The sequence below is a fragment of the Cervus elaphus genome, chromosome 17 (assembly GCF_910594005.1).
Source record: "Cervus elaphus chromosome 17, mCerEla1.1, whole genome shotgun sequence".
Taxonomy (NCBI): Eukaryota; Metazoa; Chordata; class Mammalia; order Artiodactyla; family Cervidae; genus Cervus; species Cervus elaphus.
In genome coordinates, this window is record NC_057831.1 from 46,161,651 (window position 1) to 46,176,203 (window position 14,553).

A 14,553-nucleotide genomic window follows, 5' to 3' on the forward strand; every position below is an offset into this window, starting at 1 on the left:
GGCAGCCCTTAGTCAACCAGCTCCAGCCTGTACTCACTGGCAAGATTGTTCTTCACCTCTGGTCTGCATGTTCCTGGGGCAGGCACACCCTCTCCTTAAAAGTCTGAATCTCAGTCTTGAGGACATGGGGGGCCTTTCCTGAGTTATTAGTTCTTTGGTTCACGCTCCTTCAGCCTAGAAGCCATAGTTGCTTTCTGCACTTGTTAATTCTGTTTGTCCCTGTTCACACTTCTGATATGGTTTCTATTTCTTGACTGGACTGTGACTGATACAAGAAACCAGATGGTTTTATCCCTGGAACTTTGCAAAGAATCAGGAATTGGAGACACCACATGTGATAGAAGGCATTGAGGAGACATAGAGCTGAAAATGGAGATTGTATAAAACGGTTTAGACTCCCAGACTTGTCCCATCCTTCATTTTCTGGCGACTCCTCCTCCCCAACAGGAGACCAGAGGTGTATATAATCATTGCAGAAAGGCCATGAACTCAGAGACCTCAAATGTAGAGCTGAATAGGAATGAAGCATTGTATTGAAAACAGAAGAATTAAGTGAAGGTTGACCAAAAGAAAGAAAGCAAAAGCTGGCTGTCTATAAAAATTTTTTCAGAGTAAAGCCCATCATACTCTGCCCAGGCCTCAAAGACAGAGCTTCCAGTCAGTTGTTCATTGCCTAAATCCAAAATATGACTGACCAGCCTAGGCTCTCCAGATACTTGAAATTTTACAATTTGAAAAGCACAGCTCAAAACTAAAACAGACCCTGCAGAGAAAAATAAGGAAGAAGAAATAGCCAAGTTATGAAATGAGTAATTTTTATGACCACCAATATAGTTACTTCATGTTTGAATTTACATCTACACTCGCAAGATACAATAGGCCAAACCTGGTGTAAGGTTCAATTAGATTTGTAGAGAGATACAGAACAGAAAACATGGCATGTCAATATATCATGTAGATCTTCATTGGAAGTCCTTGCAGCCTACCAGCTGCTCCTTCCCAGCCCCTACAAGGAATGCTTGCAAATGGAAGTAACAAGGTTACATAGGCACAGCATAGGAAAATCTCATGCGCAATAGGAACCGTTTCTTGTAATGCACATGAGCACAGTTTCCAAGTCCTCTCAAGAGGCATACCAGGTAGCTAAGGCCTGTGTTTTCCAATAGGTTTCTATAGTCCACTTATAATCACTTATAGTCCTCCATTTCAGATGAAATTTACCAGTCAAGTGTCATTTTTTTTTCTTCAGTAAATTATATTGCTGGTTATTTAGCTGGCTTTCCTCTCCACAATTTTTTTTTTTTTCATAATCCAGTACATTTTCAGGGCAACAGTGCTGAGAGAAGGTAAATCCAAAGTAATCTTCACGTGGACAAAGAGGTTAACCTCTTGTTAACTGTATCTTCCCAATAGAAGACTTAAAACAAACATTAATATTCTCAGAGAGAAGATATTACTCATGAAACAGGAACAGAATTTCATTAGAACAACAAAACAAGACATTAGAAAGTGGAAAAGAACTTTTAGGAATCAAAAGTGTGATGTGCAAAAAAAATGAGTAGAGAGTTAGGGAAATAAAAAATATGGTGTACAAAAAAAGTCAGTAGAAGGCCCAGGAAATCTCTATCAGAAGACAGTGTAAAAACAGAAAGCCAATGAGATGAAAAATAAATGGGAAAAGGTCTTTTTAATTAGATGGTCAGTCCAGATGGGCTGATGCCTGGCCGGTAGGAGTTCCAGAAAGAGAATACAGAAGCCAAGGAATTTAAAAAACTTTTAAGAACTCAAAGACAGGAATCTTCATTATGAAAAGACCTACGCTAGTACCCAGTTCTATGAATGAAAGAAGACCCATAGTAAGGCACCTGAAAAGAAGACGACTAAAAATTTTTCTGGAAGAACAGAGTGTATATAATGTTTCAGGCATCAGAGTGGCATCTGACTTCTCAGCAGGAAGACTGGAAGCCAGAGAATTTTTAAGTAAAGCCTTTGAAAATCTGAATGATTTCAAGCCTAGAATTATGTATATAACCGCCAGTCAGTCAAATGTGAAGTTGAAGTATCTGTTTTCAGATGTACATGATCTAAAATATTCTAATTCATGGAACTATTGGTAGAAATGCCCTAAAACAAGATCATAAACAAAAAGAGCAAAATAGAGGATCTAGGAAATGGGATTTCCAACCTAAGTGTAGAATAAGTTCCAGAATGCCAGTGAAGAGAATTTCCAGGCCAGTCTGTGCAACAGGACCAGAGCAGAGCAATCCATATTGGAGCAGAAGCTTGTAGGGTTCCATGATAACTGGCAAGAAAAACACCAAAAATGTAGATGATCTGACGACGTGCTAACCACATGCAAAACTATTGTGGAGGGTCTTTTTAGAGTTGTGAAAGGGAGGAGGAAGAGGTAAATAGAGAAAATGCATAAGTGAAAAAGTGATTTAATTATGAACTGTATGGAAAAAAGTACAAGAACGGAAGCATATTTATAGCATACTACATTCTTCAGCAGTGAGTAACATTTAAATAATAATAACCAACTCTTAACATTGATGTGATTAAGCATTGATATATACTTATATTGAAATGATAGAGGGAGGAGAAGAGAATGTACTGAGCTATAAAATCCACATTTATCACTAAAAACCTTAATAGTTATTTGAAACTGCTAAATTTAAAATAGCAAAATGTACCTGTTACTTGAAATACGGATATATGTTTGTTTTTTGGCCATGCTGCATGGTTTATGGGATCTTAGTTGCCCAGCCAGGGATTGAACACAGGCCCTTGGCAGTGAGGTGGATTCCTAACCCCTGGGCCACCAGAGGATTCCCAAAATATGGATATAAATACCAGGAAAAATGCTGAAAGTGGTTGTTCCTGCTTAGTGGAATAATTATGATTGTGTGTATTTGTGTGTTGGAGAGGAGTACATAAGTAGGGGACTAATGTTTTGTTACTGTTGTTGTTAAGTCTTTTAGCTGACTTGATTTATGTTTAATGTACATAAAGAGAGCGTAGCATGGTGGTTAGATAATTAGATTCTGAAGTCAACTAACCTGGTTTAACCTCTTGCTGTACCACTCACTGGTTGTGTGACCTTGGGCGAGTTTTCTTAACCTTGAGCTTTAGTTTTCTTATTCAATATAAGGATAATAGTATCTCATAAAAGTACTGTATTGATCAATATCTTAAGATATGTTATGGGTTGACTTGTGGCCCCCCCAAAAGTTATGTTGAATCCTGACCTCCAGTACCTGTAAATATGACCTCATTTAAAATAGGACCCTTGCAGGTGCAATGAAATTAAGATGATGTCTTACTGGAGTAGGGTGAGCTCAAAATCCAATATGACTGGTGTCCTTAAAAGAAGAGGAGAAGAGAGACTTACAAGGAGAATGTTGTATGACAGGCAGAGATTGGAGTGTTGCATGCATAAGCCAGGGAACATCAGCAATTGCCAGCAACACCAGAAGCTAAGAGAGACATGGAACAGATTCTCTCCTGGAACCTTCAGGGAAAGCGTGATCTTGTTAACATTTTGAACTTCTAGCCTCTAGAACTGTGAGAAACTGGGAGTTTCTGTTGTTTAAAGTGAAAGTGAAGTTGCTCAGTCGTGTCCAACTCTTTGCGACCCCATGGACTGTAGCCTGCCAGGCTCCTCTGTCCATGGGATTTTCCAGGCAAGAATACTGGAGTGGGTAACCATTTCCTTCTCCAGGGGATCTTCCTGACCCAGGGATCGAACCTGGGTCTCCCGCATTGCAGGCAGACTCTTTACTGACTGAGCCGCCAGGGAAGAACCCTTATGTTTTTTAAAGCTAGCCAATTAGTGGTACTTTTTTAAATGGCAGACTTAGGAAATTAATATATAAATATAAAGCATATAAGCGGTCCTTGAAACATAGTAAGCAGTAAATGTTAAGCATTAGTACCACAACTTTCATAAAAAAACAATTTTTAAGACGTTATTTTAAAAGATGTTAGAAGTCCTCTTCAGTTCAGTTCAGTTCAGTTGCTCAGTTGTGTCCGACTCTTTGCGACCCCATGAACCGCAGCACACCAGGCCTCCCTGTCCATCACCAACTCCTGGAGTCCACCCAAACCCATGTCCATTGAGTTGGTGATGCCATCCAACCATCTCATCCTCTGTCGTCCCGTTTAGGAGAGGTTTATACAAAATGGTATGGCTGTATAGAAGAGGAAGTGGCAGATTCTTCTCATGAAGTATAGAAGGTCTTCTCAGAGGTACTGACATTTGATATAGTTTGAAGGCATTTGCTAGGTAAAGAAGCAGGGAATGATGATTTATGAAAAGGTTTAGCATGTTGTAAGTGGGGCTAATTAGGCTTCTGTCTGTCTGAGGGGACCTGAAGCTGGTGTAAATACATTCTTAGCTATTAGAGAATCAGAATCCTGTGACTGATTTTCAAAAAACTGTGACCATACTTAATGTCTTCAGGTATTAGGGATAGTTGTACCCATTTCCTGAATCATGTGGCTGGTGATGATGGTTCCACCTCCAGAGTGCATGGTTTATCTGTAACCCTGGTCTGTCTGTGTGAGTACTGAACTTGGTGAAACTCAGTGAGTCGTATATGATCCTATAGTAGATGGCCCTCAAACCTAGCTCACAGTGTTATGCAGACTCATGCATATTAAAAAGGATTTTTTTTTTAGGTATAGTTGATGTACAATTTTACATAAGTTTCAGGTGTACAACTTATTGATTCACAATTTTTAAAGGTGATACTTCATTTATAGTTATAAAATATTGACTATATTCCCTGTGTTGTACAATATATTCTTGTAGCTTATTTACTTTATATGTAGTAGTTTGTATCTCTTAATCCTGTACCTCTATCTTGCCAAAAGGGAATTTCTTGAAACTGAAATGTATTAACTCTAAAGAGAAGTTGCAGACTAATTGCTGTTCAGTCTTGTACAGGCAGCAGGTTGGAACTAGAGCTCAGTGGAGTGGTTCCCCATTTATTAACTCCCCTCTGTCACATGTCACTAAGCACTGTGCTAAGTACTGGAGGTGCAAATGTGTGTAAGAGATAGGACTGTCTTCCAGGAGCTTCAGGCTAGTGAGGAAATGACCAGTACAAAGATAATTTCAATACGATGTAAGAGAGGTTGCAAAAAAGGTATGCATGTTCATAAAGAAGAAAATCTGAGATTAGGGCCCGGGGCTTCCGTGGTGGCTCAGACAGTAAAGAGTCTGCCTGCAATGCAGGAGACCCAGGTTTAATCCCTGGGTCAGGAGGATCCCCTGGAGAAGGGAATGGTTACCCACTCCAGTATTCTTGTCTGGAGAATTCCATGAACAGAAGAGCCTGGCAGGCTCTTGTCCATGGGGTCACAGAGTCAGACCCGACCAAGTGAGTAACACTTACACTACTGATATAGAATAAAAAATAGTCCAAAGCAGTACATTTTTACCTCTTTAGTTATCAAAAATTGGTAACATAAGTTGCAGTGCTTTTTTAAGATATAGATAAAAATCAGGGTTTTAGTTAAAAGATTGAAATGACATTTATTTAAAATCTATACAAAAATAAAATATATGTGTTATGCTGAATAACTGTTTTATGAGAGACACAAATCACTAATTTAAATAATCATAGATAATTATGAAAGATTAAAACTAATTCCATTTTTAAAGAAGAAGGAAGTTTGGTTTTAGCAATTAGGATAGTAACAAAAGACTGAGGCAAGTATTAATAGAAATATTTAATTACTTAGGGAATAAAAATAATGTGAATACTATGAGGTTCTTATGTATTTTAAAAAAACAGACAAACAGGGTTACTTTCCTTAGACATTAGTAGATAAGTAGAGGAAGTCTGGAGAATAAATCTAATTTATTCTTATTTTAGCAGAGCACTTGATAGTCTAATTTTACTTAAAAATTAATTTAAGTTGTTTTGGATATTTGCAGTGTTTATTTGATTAAGAGCTGAGTGAAGTACAGTACCATACAAAGCACAGATACAGAATTATATTGGTAATTTTAGATAATGAATTTAGAAAATAAAATTTATCAGTACTGCATGTGCTATTTGTATCTGTATGTTTAAGGAAAGATTTGAGTGTTATTAGTTCTTTACTCAAAAGAATAATTATTCTTTACTTTCACTGACTAGTTTGTTATCTAAAATGGGAAATTTTTGGACTAAAGCATTACTATTTAAAGGTTCAATAATATCGTTTTCTTTTTTAGGTATTTAAATGAAGCAAAGATTTATTTTACATTGTGATTTTCATTTAAGTTGATGTCTAGGTGAAGATATTTTTTTAAATAACGTGTAGAAAAGTCTGAGATGTATGGTAATTCTGTGTGTTATTTTTCAGAAAGAATTCTTTGTAGAACTTGGCTTAACTACAGGACAGCTGGGTATAGATGACTCTACACAAGTGCCTCCTGGTCAGTATTTCTCCCATATGGCATATAATAAATGAAAACGAGAGTTAGGTTAAGGTTTATCTTGTCATTTTCAAATTAATCTAGTAACTTTTTAATATCTGTCAACTAACATGCTTTTTGCCTCTCCTTGGTTACTATTAATTATTGTATAGAATCTTGTATATTTATTAGCATTCAATTAGATATTGTCTTTTTATTTGAGGGTCTTTAAAACAATTTTGAAAACTTACCCACCGAAATGTTGTGAAGTAATTAGCCTCCAACTAATAAAAAAAATTAAAAAATAAAATAAAATAAAACAATTTTGAAAACTCATAAGACATACATAAGTCGTTTTGTTGGCAAAATTTTTCATTGGCAGCACTCATGTTTCCCTTTATTTGCCATTACTATCTTTATTATTTTTCATATCACCAAGTTAACTGAACACTGACATTCTATCTTGTATAAACAAACATAGGTTTTAAAATTGGTATGTTTTCATCTAGAACATTTCCCCAACATCTCTCTTCTTGTGCCTAAATGCCTGTATTTTCATAAAAGACTGGATTAATATTTAATCATAATAAACAGGAAGTAAAAATTGACTTAAAATATAGAAGGTCTATATTGTTGTACTAATCATAATAGGAGTCAAGGAACTGTTCTTGTCTTTTCCTCTGTCACTGGCTAGTTGTGTGACTTGCAAAAGTCACTTTGTATTTCTGGACTTGTTTTTTCCACTGTAAGATAAGGAAGTTGGCCACTTATTGTTGTTGCTAATAATAATAATAATAATAATAAAGTTATTGAGCATATACTATGTATTACATGTGTTTTATATATAAAACAACTCTAGATGTAACTGTATTATTATCATTTTAAAACCTTTGTTACTGTATAATGCATATGGGAAAGTACATGTGTCCTAAGAGAATGGCTCAACAAATTTTTATAATTGGACACTCCTATTAAATTACCACCCAGATCAATGAAATGAAATCCTTTCCTACCCCCTTTCAATCTTGGTCCCCTGTATCAAAGATAACCACTGTTTTTACTATTCAAGTCTCATCTCTTGCCTCCTCATTCTGTCCTTTCCCCTTCTGCCACCTCCATCCCTGTTTCCACATATACACATGTTCTCTGTCTCTAATCATATTTGAAAAACTGCTGCACATTTTTCAAGTGTCTAGATTGACGACTCTGCCTCCTCTACATCTTCTCCATCATTATCATCATCACCATCTGTGTTTATAGGATTTCAGTATATCTTCAAGTTCCTTGTTGGTAAGGGTTTCTCTATGCTCTTCTCTGTGGTCCTCAACATTGTCATCAGTTAATTATGTCAGAGAAACCTTTCCTACCAAACTTTCCTTGAAACATTCAAAATATTCTTGATTTCCACATCATTATTGGGGAAGTCCCTGAGTCACTGATTGCTTCATTCCAGAATGGCCTCCAGCGTGCATCAGGCTTTAGGGCATCTACAGCCTCTGCAGTGGACAAAATTGCATCTGCAATTGTGGAGCTCTTTCGTAAATTGCTACTGTGGCTGCTGCTGCTGCTGCTACTGCAGGCAGGGTTAGCATCACGGGCAGTGGGGAACCTTCTGCAAGTGAGGTGAATGTAAGTCACCTGGATGCACCGCTGCAGCGGTGACAGAGAGTTAGGAAACAGGAGCGGCATTCCACATTCTCGTTGGGAAGCAGAGAGACTGGGGTTGACCAGGAGCATTCTCAGCTAAGAGGAGGACCTTGAAATGGCAGCCCCTTCTCTTCATGCCTTTACTTCAAGAATGAAGCACTGGTGGAACCTCTCCAAGAACAAGATGGCCTTCACCCAAACCTTCTCGTATTGCCAGAACATGGGCCGGCAATTTTTGTTTTTGTTCTTGCGGGCCTGGGGATTGCTTGCTCAGTAGATGGAGCCTGGCTTGATCACGTGACCTGCTGCGTTACCACACAGCTCCAGAATAAGGTCACCTTTCCAGGTCCTGACCCCTGGGGCTTGCTTTACATTCTTACGGAAATAGGTGTTATTGGGCATCCCCTTCCAGAACATGCCCACTTCATCACAACTGAAGATCTGCTCCGGAAGGTAGCCTATCTCTTCTGTAAGTTTTCTGAGCTGTCTGGGAACGCTGAAGCTGTCTGGGCATCAGCCAGTGTTGATTCTCCCACGATCTCTGAGTTCTTGTGGCTGCAGCGCTTCACAGAGCTAGCCAGCCAGCCCTGTGAGCCTCAGACTCGGTTCTCTGCAGTCCCTCACAGTGGTGCTCACAGAGGCCAAGTGCTTTTCACACCGCATCTTGCTGTCAACAGGAATATGCTTCTGTGACATGTCCTCCAGCCACACACTTAATGCCTTTGCAAACATTTTATCATGAACCAGAGACCATTTTTGCAATTGTAGGGACGGCACTAATACTTCCACATATTTCAGCTTCTTTCTGCTTTATTTTGCAAATGCTTGGTTCATTTTTACTGACCTATAGCTAAGCAGCATGAATCTATGACATGGTGGGAGACTACAGCTATATGGGTATACCATATAGGGTATATATACCCTATGCTATATGGGTATGCCAACATATCAGTTCATTCACATGAATTCAAGCTTTGCTTTTTAGAACTTTGCACACAGCAAATTCAAGATTTGTTTTTTTGGAATTTTCTGGAATTTTTTTCAAATGTTTTAGTCTGAGGTTGGTTGAATCCATAGATGTGGAACCCACAGATTTGGAGGGCTGACTGTATTACAGTGGTGCGCTGTGACTATTCTTGTGTAAGTCTCCTGGTACACATAGGCACACGTTAAGTTTCACATGTGAGAGTAAAGCTGCTAACTGTTGTAGGGTGTGCATACATTCCGTGTTAGTAGATGTTGCCAAATGGTTTTCCAAGGTGGTTGGACTGATTTACATTCCTACCACCTTTGTATGAGAAGCTCATTTGCTCCATTTCCTCTGCATTTAGCCTTTGTGGTGGTTGTGTATTTCATAATGGTTTTAATTTCATTTGTCTGATGACTAACATGGTTGAGCATTTTCTCGTATGTTTATTGGTCCTTTGAATTACCTCTTTTGTAAAGAACCTGTTCACATCTTCTGCATATTTGTATTGGATAGTTGTCTTTTTTAAGCTGACTTACCGGGAGAACACAGAAAGGTCTTCTAAGTACAAGACCTTTGCTGGATAGATGTATATTGCAAATATATTCTCCCACTCTGTGACTCACCTTTTTACTCTCAGTGATGTCTTTGATGAACAGAAGAAGTTCCTTGGGTCGAATATGACCAAGTTTAGGAGGTTTTTTTTTTTTCTATTATGATTGATACTTTAAAAACAAATTTTTGTTTTCCCCATATAACGTTTATTTTTATAGTGGGATTACCTATATAGTATGAACACTTTTATTAGGTATGCTTTCATGCTAGTTTAGAGTGGAAGTAGGGGTTTGCAAGTGAAGCTGTCAATAAGTTTTGTTTTTAGGGGAAAAAATAAAAGATGAATGGACAGAATCTTGTGTTATGAGAAGATATTTTATACTATCTTAACAAAGGAAGTTAGTTTATCAATTTTTTCTACTGATTAAATATACTTAATTTTCTTTTAATTTCTATAAACTTTAAACAAATTAGAAAAAAGACTTTTCTACGTATTTTCTTATAGTTTCCTGTAGAGCTATTCCAGCTTTGAAAATAATTAGAAGCATCAATACTAGAAAAATATACATAATATTATTCTAAATGTGGCTGATTATATTTGTTTCTAAAAATGTTATTGTATCATTTTTAGAGCTTTTTGAAAATGAGCATGTACGTATTGGGCAAAAAGGTAAGCTTTTTAAAAATTTTTAAGTGGAAGATAATTGCTTTACAATGTGTTGGTTTCTGCTAAACAACAACATGAATCAGCTATTTAGTACACATGTATCTCCTCCCTTTTGAGAAAAAGATAAGCTATTGATTAAACTTATTTTAATTTCTGAAAATGAGACAGTTTTAAGTAAATGTCTGCATCATATGCCCTCATCTGAAATTTAATACCCAAAAAGCTAAAGAACCTAAAAAGGAATCTTAATTAACAATGTAGATAAAACAATAGGAATCTTTATAAAGAGGGGAAATGCATCATTTTGGCTTTATCAGTAAACAGCAGATAAAGTACACAGATGATTCACTAAAAAGGAAAAGATAAATGCAGCCACACATTTCTCAAGGATATTAGCTTAATCCATTCAACAGTAGAATTTCATTTTAAAATCAGAGTCAGGTTCTCTCTTTGATGTGCCCACACCCTTCTCATTAATGTTAATAGGAATATGCTCCTGCATCAGGAGAAAGTAATGACTGCCACACTTCCTGGTGACTGTTCACAGTGGTAGGACTTAATAACTGAGCAGCTGTCAGCATTCTGGAGAATAAATTTTCCCCATCTTTTGAAGATTCTTTTCCTTGTTTATATAAATCCTGTTTAGTCTTTGAAATATGAAGTGCAGATATATATGTCTTTGTGTCAGAATGACCCTTCTGACAGTTATATTATCATGGTCTAAGCTCCCTGGTTCAATTTTCAGAATCTGGAGGACTGTGTTTATATGATTTGATATTTTCATTAAACACAATTGCAAGTTAAAGAATGTGTTTCATCTTTGTATTTCGTGTGGTCCCTTTGTTTCTTTTGGTCTTCTCATTTTCATTTAGTGTAAGGTTTTTTCCTTTTTCTTTTAAGGATATAAGAAAACAGTACTGTTAGACATATATTAGCAGATGTCTAGTCTTTCTTCTTTTGTTTTTATTTTTTTATATTTTGGTTTTGTTTGTTTTGGAAAGGGGCTTAATTTCTAGATTTAATATTTAATGTTTTCATTAAAATAAAAATTAAAAGAAAAGGATAATATGTTAATTTTGTGAACTTGACCACTTCTGAATAGTTTGGGGCCTTAAAATGTTATTGGATCCTTTGTGTTTTCAGTTCTTAAAAAATTCCTCTTTTCTGTTGATTTTCCTGGAGAAGGAAATGGCAACCCACTCAGGTAGTCTTGCCTGGAAAATCCTATAGACAGAGAAGCCTGGTAGGCTACAGTCAATAGGGTTGCAAAGAGTCGGAAACGACTGAGCAACTTCACTTCTTCACTTCTTCCATTGATTTTGGCAGATAGTTAAAAGGTCATCTAATAGAATGAATATCTACATTTCCAGAATTCTTAATCATAATACTTCAAATAGCATACTACTTCCAAATACTAGAACATTCAGTACTTAGTAGAATATGCTTAGGAAATTTAAGGTTTCTGTAGATATGATTTGATGTGATCTTCAAATCCAAAATTTATTTTATATATGCATCACTTGTTGCAGATCCATGAAACTATAGTTAAAGCACAGGAATTCAAGGTACTTACATTAAAAAACTTTCAGGTAAGGCAGGAGGTGGAGGAGCCTAAGGCTTAAAACAGGACTGTAAATCAGACCACATCAAAAATCAGAGAGTAAACGAAGATCGCCAAGATATGTTTTAATTATGTAAGATACAAAGATGAAATGTTAGCTTCCTTAAAAAAATTGTGAGGATTTCAATGTCTTTCTTACATGACACATTTTCTAATGAGACTCTAATATACTTTTAACAGTTCTAACAGAACAAGATAGCGCTGCCGCTCAGCAGTATGTCAGACAAGGAAGTCCTACAGCCCTGAGGGCTGAGCTGTGGGCTCTCATCCTGAACATCTCCAGCCACCCCGAGGTGAGGAGGGGGAGGAGGAGCCAGACCTGACGTTTATGCCTCGAAGACCCGTGTTTCAAAGCAGAAATACTGTTTGTTAGCCTTTTATTTATCCCCTTTTTAAATTTTCAAATCCACTGTAGTTTAGAGTTCTACAATAAGATTAATGTATGATTTAATCACTATGTATTTAACAAAGATGTTTTTATTATTAATAATTAATTAGATAGTGTGAACCTATACATAAACAATAAGTGTAGGGTTGGCCAGAAAGTTCATTCAGGTTTTTCTGTAAGATCTTATAGAAAAACCCAATGACCTTTTTGGTCAACTCCATAAAATTTTAATAAGTGGAGTCCACCAGTTTAGGTCACTGAGGATGTATGGTGGAATTGGGAAATAGAATAGGGTGAAATAAAGATAGACTACTCAGTATATGTAAATGAGTACTTTGCCCCTACAGTTACTTTGAAAATATGCACCATTTTTATAGCTCTAAAAATTGACATTTTATGTGGGAATGTTATTTTTCTAAGTATAAGAACATTTTATTTTAGGAAATAAAATGAAAAGAGAAATCACCAACAGACAGGTAATAGATTCAATAAAGAAAAAATATGTAACACATTCTTTTTGAAATATTTTAGAGAATTTTTTTTTTGCTTAAGCCCATTGAGCCTACAAATCATTGATTTAAATATTGTAATAAATAGCAAACTAATAGTTACAGCAAACTAATAGTTCACTAGACAGTGGTTAAAAACATGGGTTTTCTTTGAAATCATACAACCTAGTTTCAACTCCTAGCTCCCCCAACTTATTTGAAATAACTTGCTGAGTGAGATAAATTTCTTCAAGCCTCAACTTACCTATGCTTAAATATGGGTAATAATTTTTATATCACAGAGTGGTTGTGAGAATTAAATAAAATGTGAGTCTTTTATTGACACAGTCCCTGATGTAACAGGCCACCACTAATGGTAGCAGGAATGATTATATATTGCATATAATTATAAATCAATCATAATTGATAATATGTAATAATTCTATGCACATATATTATAATTATATACACATATATTAAAATTACATATAATTATAATGGTAATATTAATAATACATTAATCATGATATTAATCATACATTAATCATAATTTAAAATAATGCTGTTTTTAAGAAAATCAAGCACTAGACATAAGTATTATAAAAGCTATACCTCTGGCCTTTGCAGATTATGTATGTATGCTTGTGTGTGTGTATGTGCATGCATGTATGTGTGTTTTAAATCTCCCTCTGTGAACAGCACTGTCAAAAATCACTTGCTTTCTTTTTTGAAAGAATAAGCTTTGTGCTTTATTTTAGAGCAATTTTAAACCAAATGATACTGCTGATCTTTTGAGGTGACACTTTAAAAGTAACAGTTGACAAAACAGTTTGGAGTGTACTTTAGGCCTTTTTTTAGTGCATCAGCTCTTGTAAAAGAGGTAGTAATTCTTGTTCTGATCTAACTGTGTAGATCAGAGTTAGATCACCTACCAATTTCATCGACCAGCAGCTAAGTTAACAAGTCCTGTCTCTGCAGAGGAACTACTTCCGTTTCAAAAATATATTTAGAATTTTTCCAGAAGTATCATTGTAGAATAAAAGTAGTAATCGCAAATAATGATTGTTTGTTACAATGTTCAATGGCTGTTTTTACACCTGCATTCTGGAGTTAATAATGATCTTGATTTTCTGTACTCAAAATGACAGATCTGTAAATAGAAATTAATATCAGAAAGGCAATCTTGATTTTGTTGAATAAAACACTTTCTATGCCTTACACTTTTATATTCACTGTAAAGGTGTCACCCGCACACACCATAGCAGCTCCAAAATAATTGTTGTAGGTGGTACATCAGAGGGGGGAGAGAGGGAGGATACTTCTTCTTAGGAGGAACTCTTTATCAGAAGGTTTTGTTCAGTTACTTTTCAGTCACTTAAAATAAGCTACACATGCAAATGTATCATAGTTAAGGAGATACATAAACAGAATATTTCAAATTTGACACCCATAAACCTGTTTTAAAAATCTTACCTCCTTAGAAAGACTTGGTATTTAATGCCTTGAGTTCCTAGCAGTTAGTTTATTTAATACTTTTATTAGAGAATTATTTAACTTTGATTTTTTTTTCTCTTTTTAAGAAAATATGTGATAAGCTTAAAAGCATTGTCTTTATATATTTTCTATAGATTTCTGGATCAAAATACCCATATTTAGCAAACATTCATATTTAAATTTTTGCTTAATTTCAGCTTGCTGGTTAAAAGAAGATGGAAAATTTTCTTTTACTTTGCTCTAAGTTCTTACTGATAAAATAGTCAAGATGAGTATTAACATTTAAGATTTCCTTCAGTGATTTCACAGCAAGGTTC

At 35.8% G+C, this 14,553-nt stretch overlaps 1 protein-coding gene across 4 annotated transcripts in view; it reads left to right on the plus strand.

Moving 5' to 3' along the window:
* Positions 1-14,553, plus strand: part of TBC1D19 (TBC1 domain family member 19) — a 166,141-nt gene that overhangs the window by 89,194 nt on the left and 62,394 nt on the right. For all 4 annotated transcript variants that reach the window (XM_043871116.1, XM_043871115.1, XM_043871118.1 and 1 more), the window contains 3 exons: positions 6,358-6,430; positions 10,210-10,248; positions 12,047-12,159. In XM_043871116.1, the coding sequence (XP_043727051.1) occupies positions 6,358-6,430; positions 10,210-10,248; positions 12,047-12,159 (225 nt within the window). The remainder of the gene's footprint in view (positions 1-6,357; positions 6,431-10,209; positions 10,249-12,046; positions 12,160-14,553) is intronic.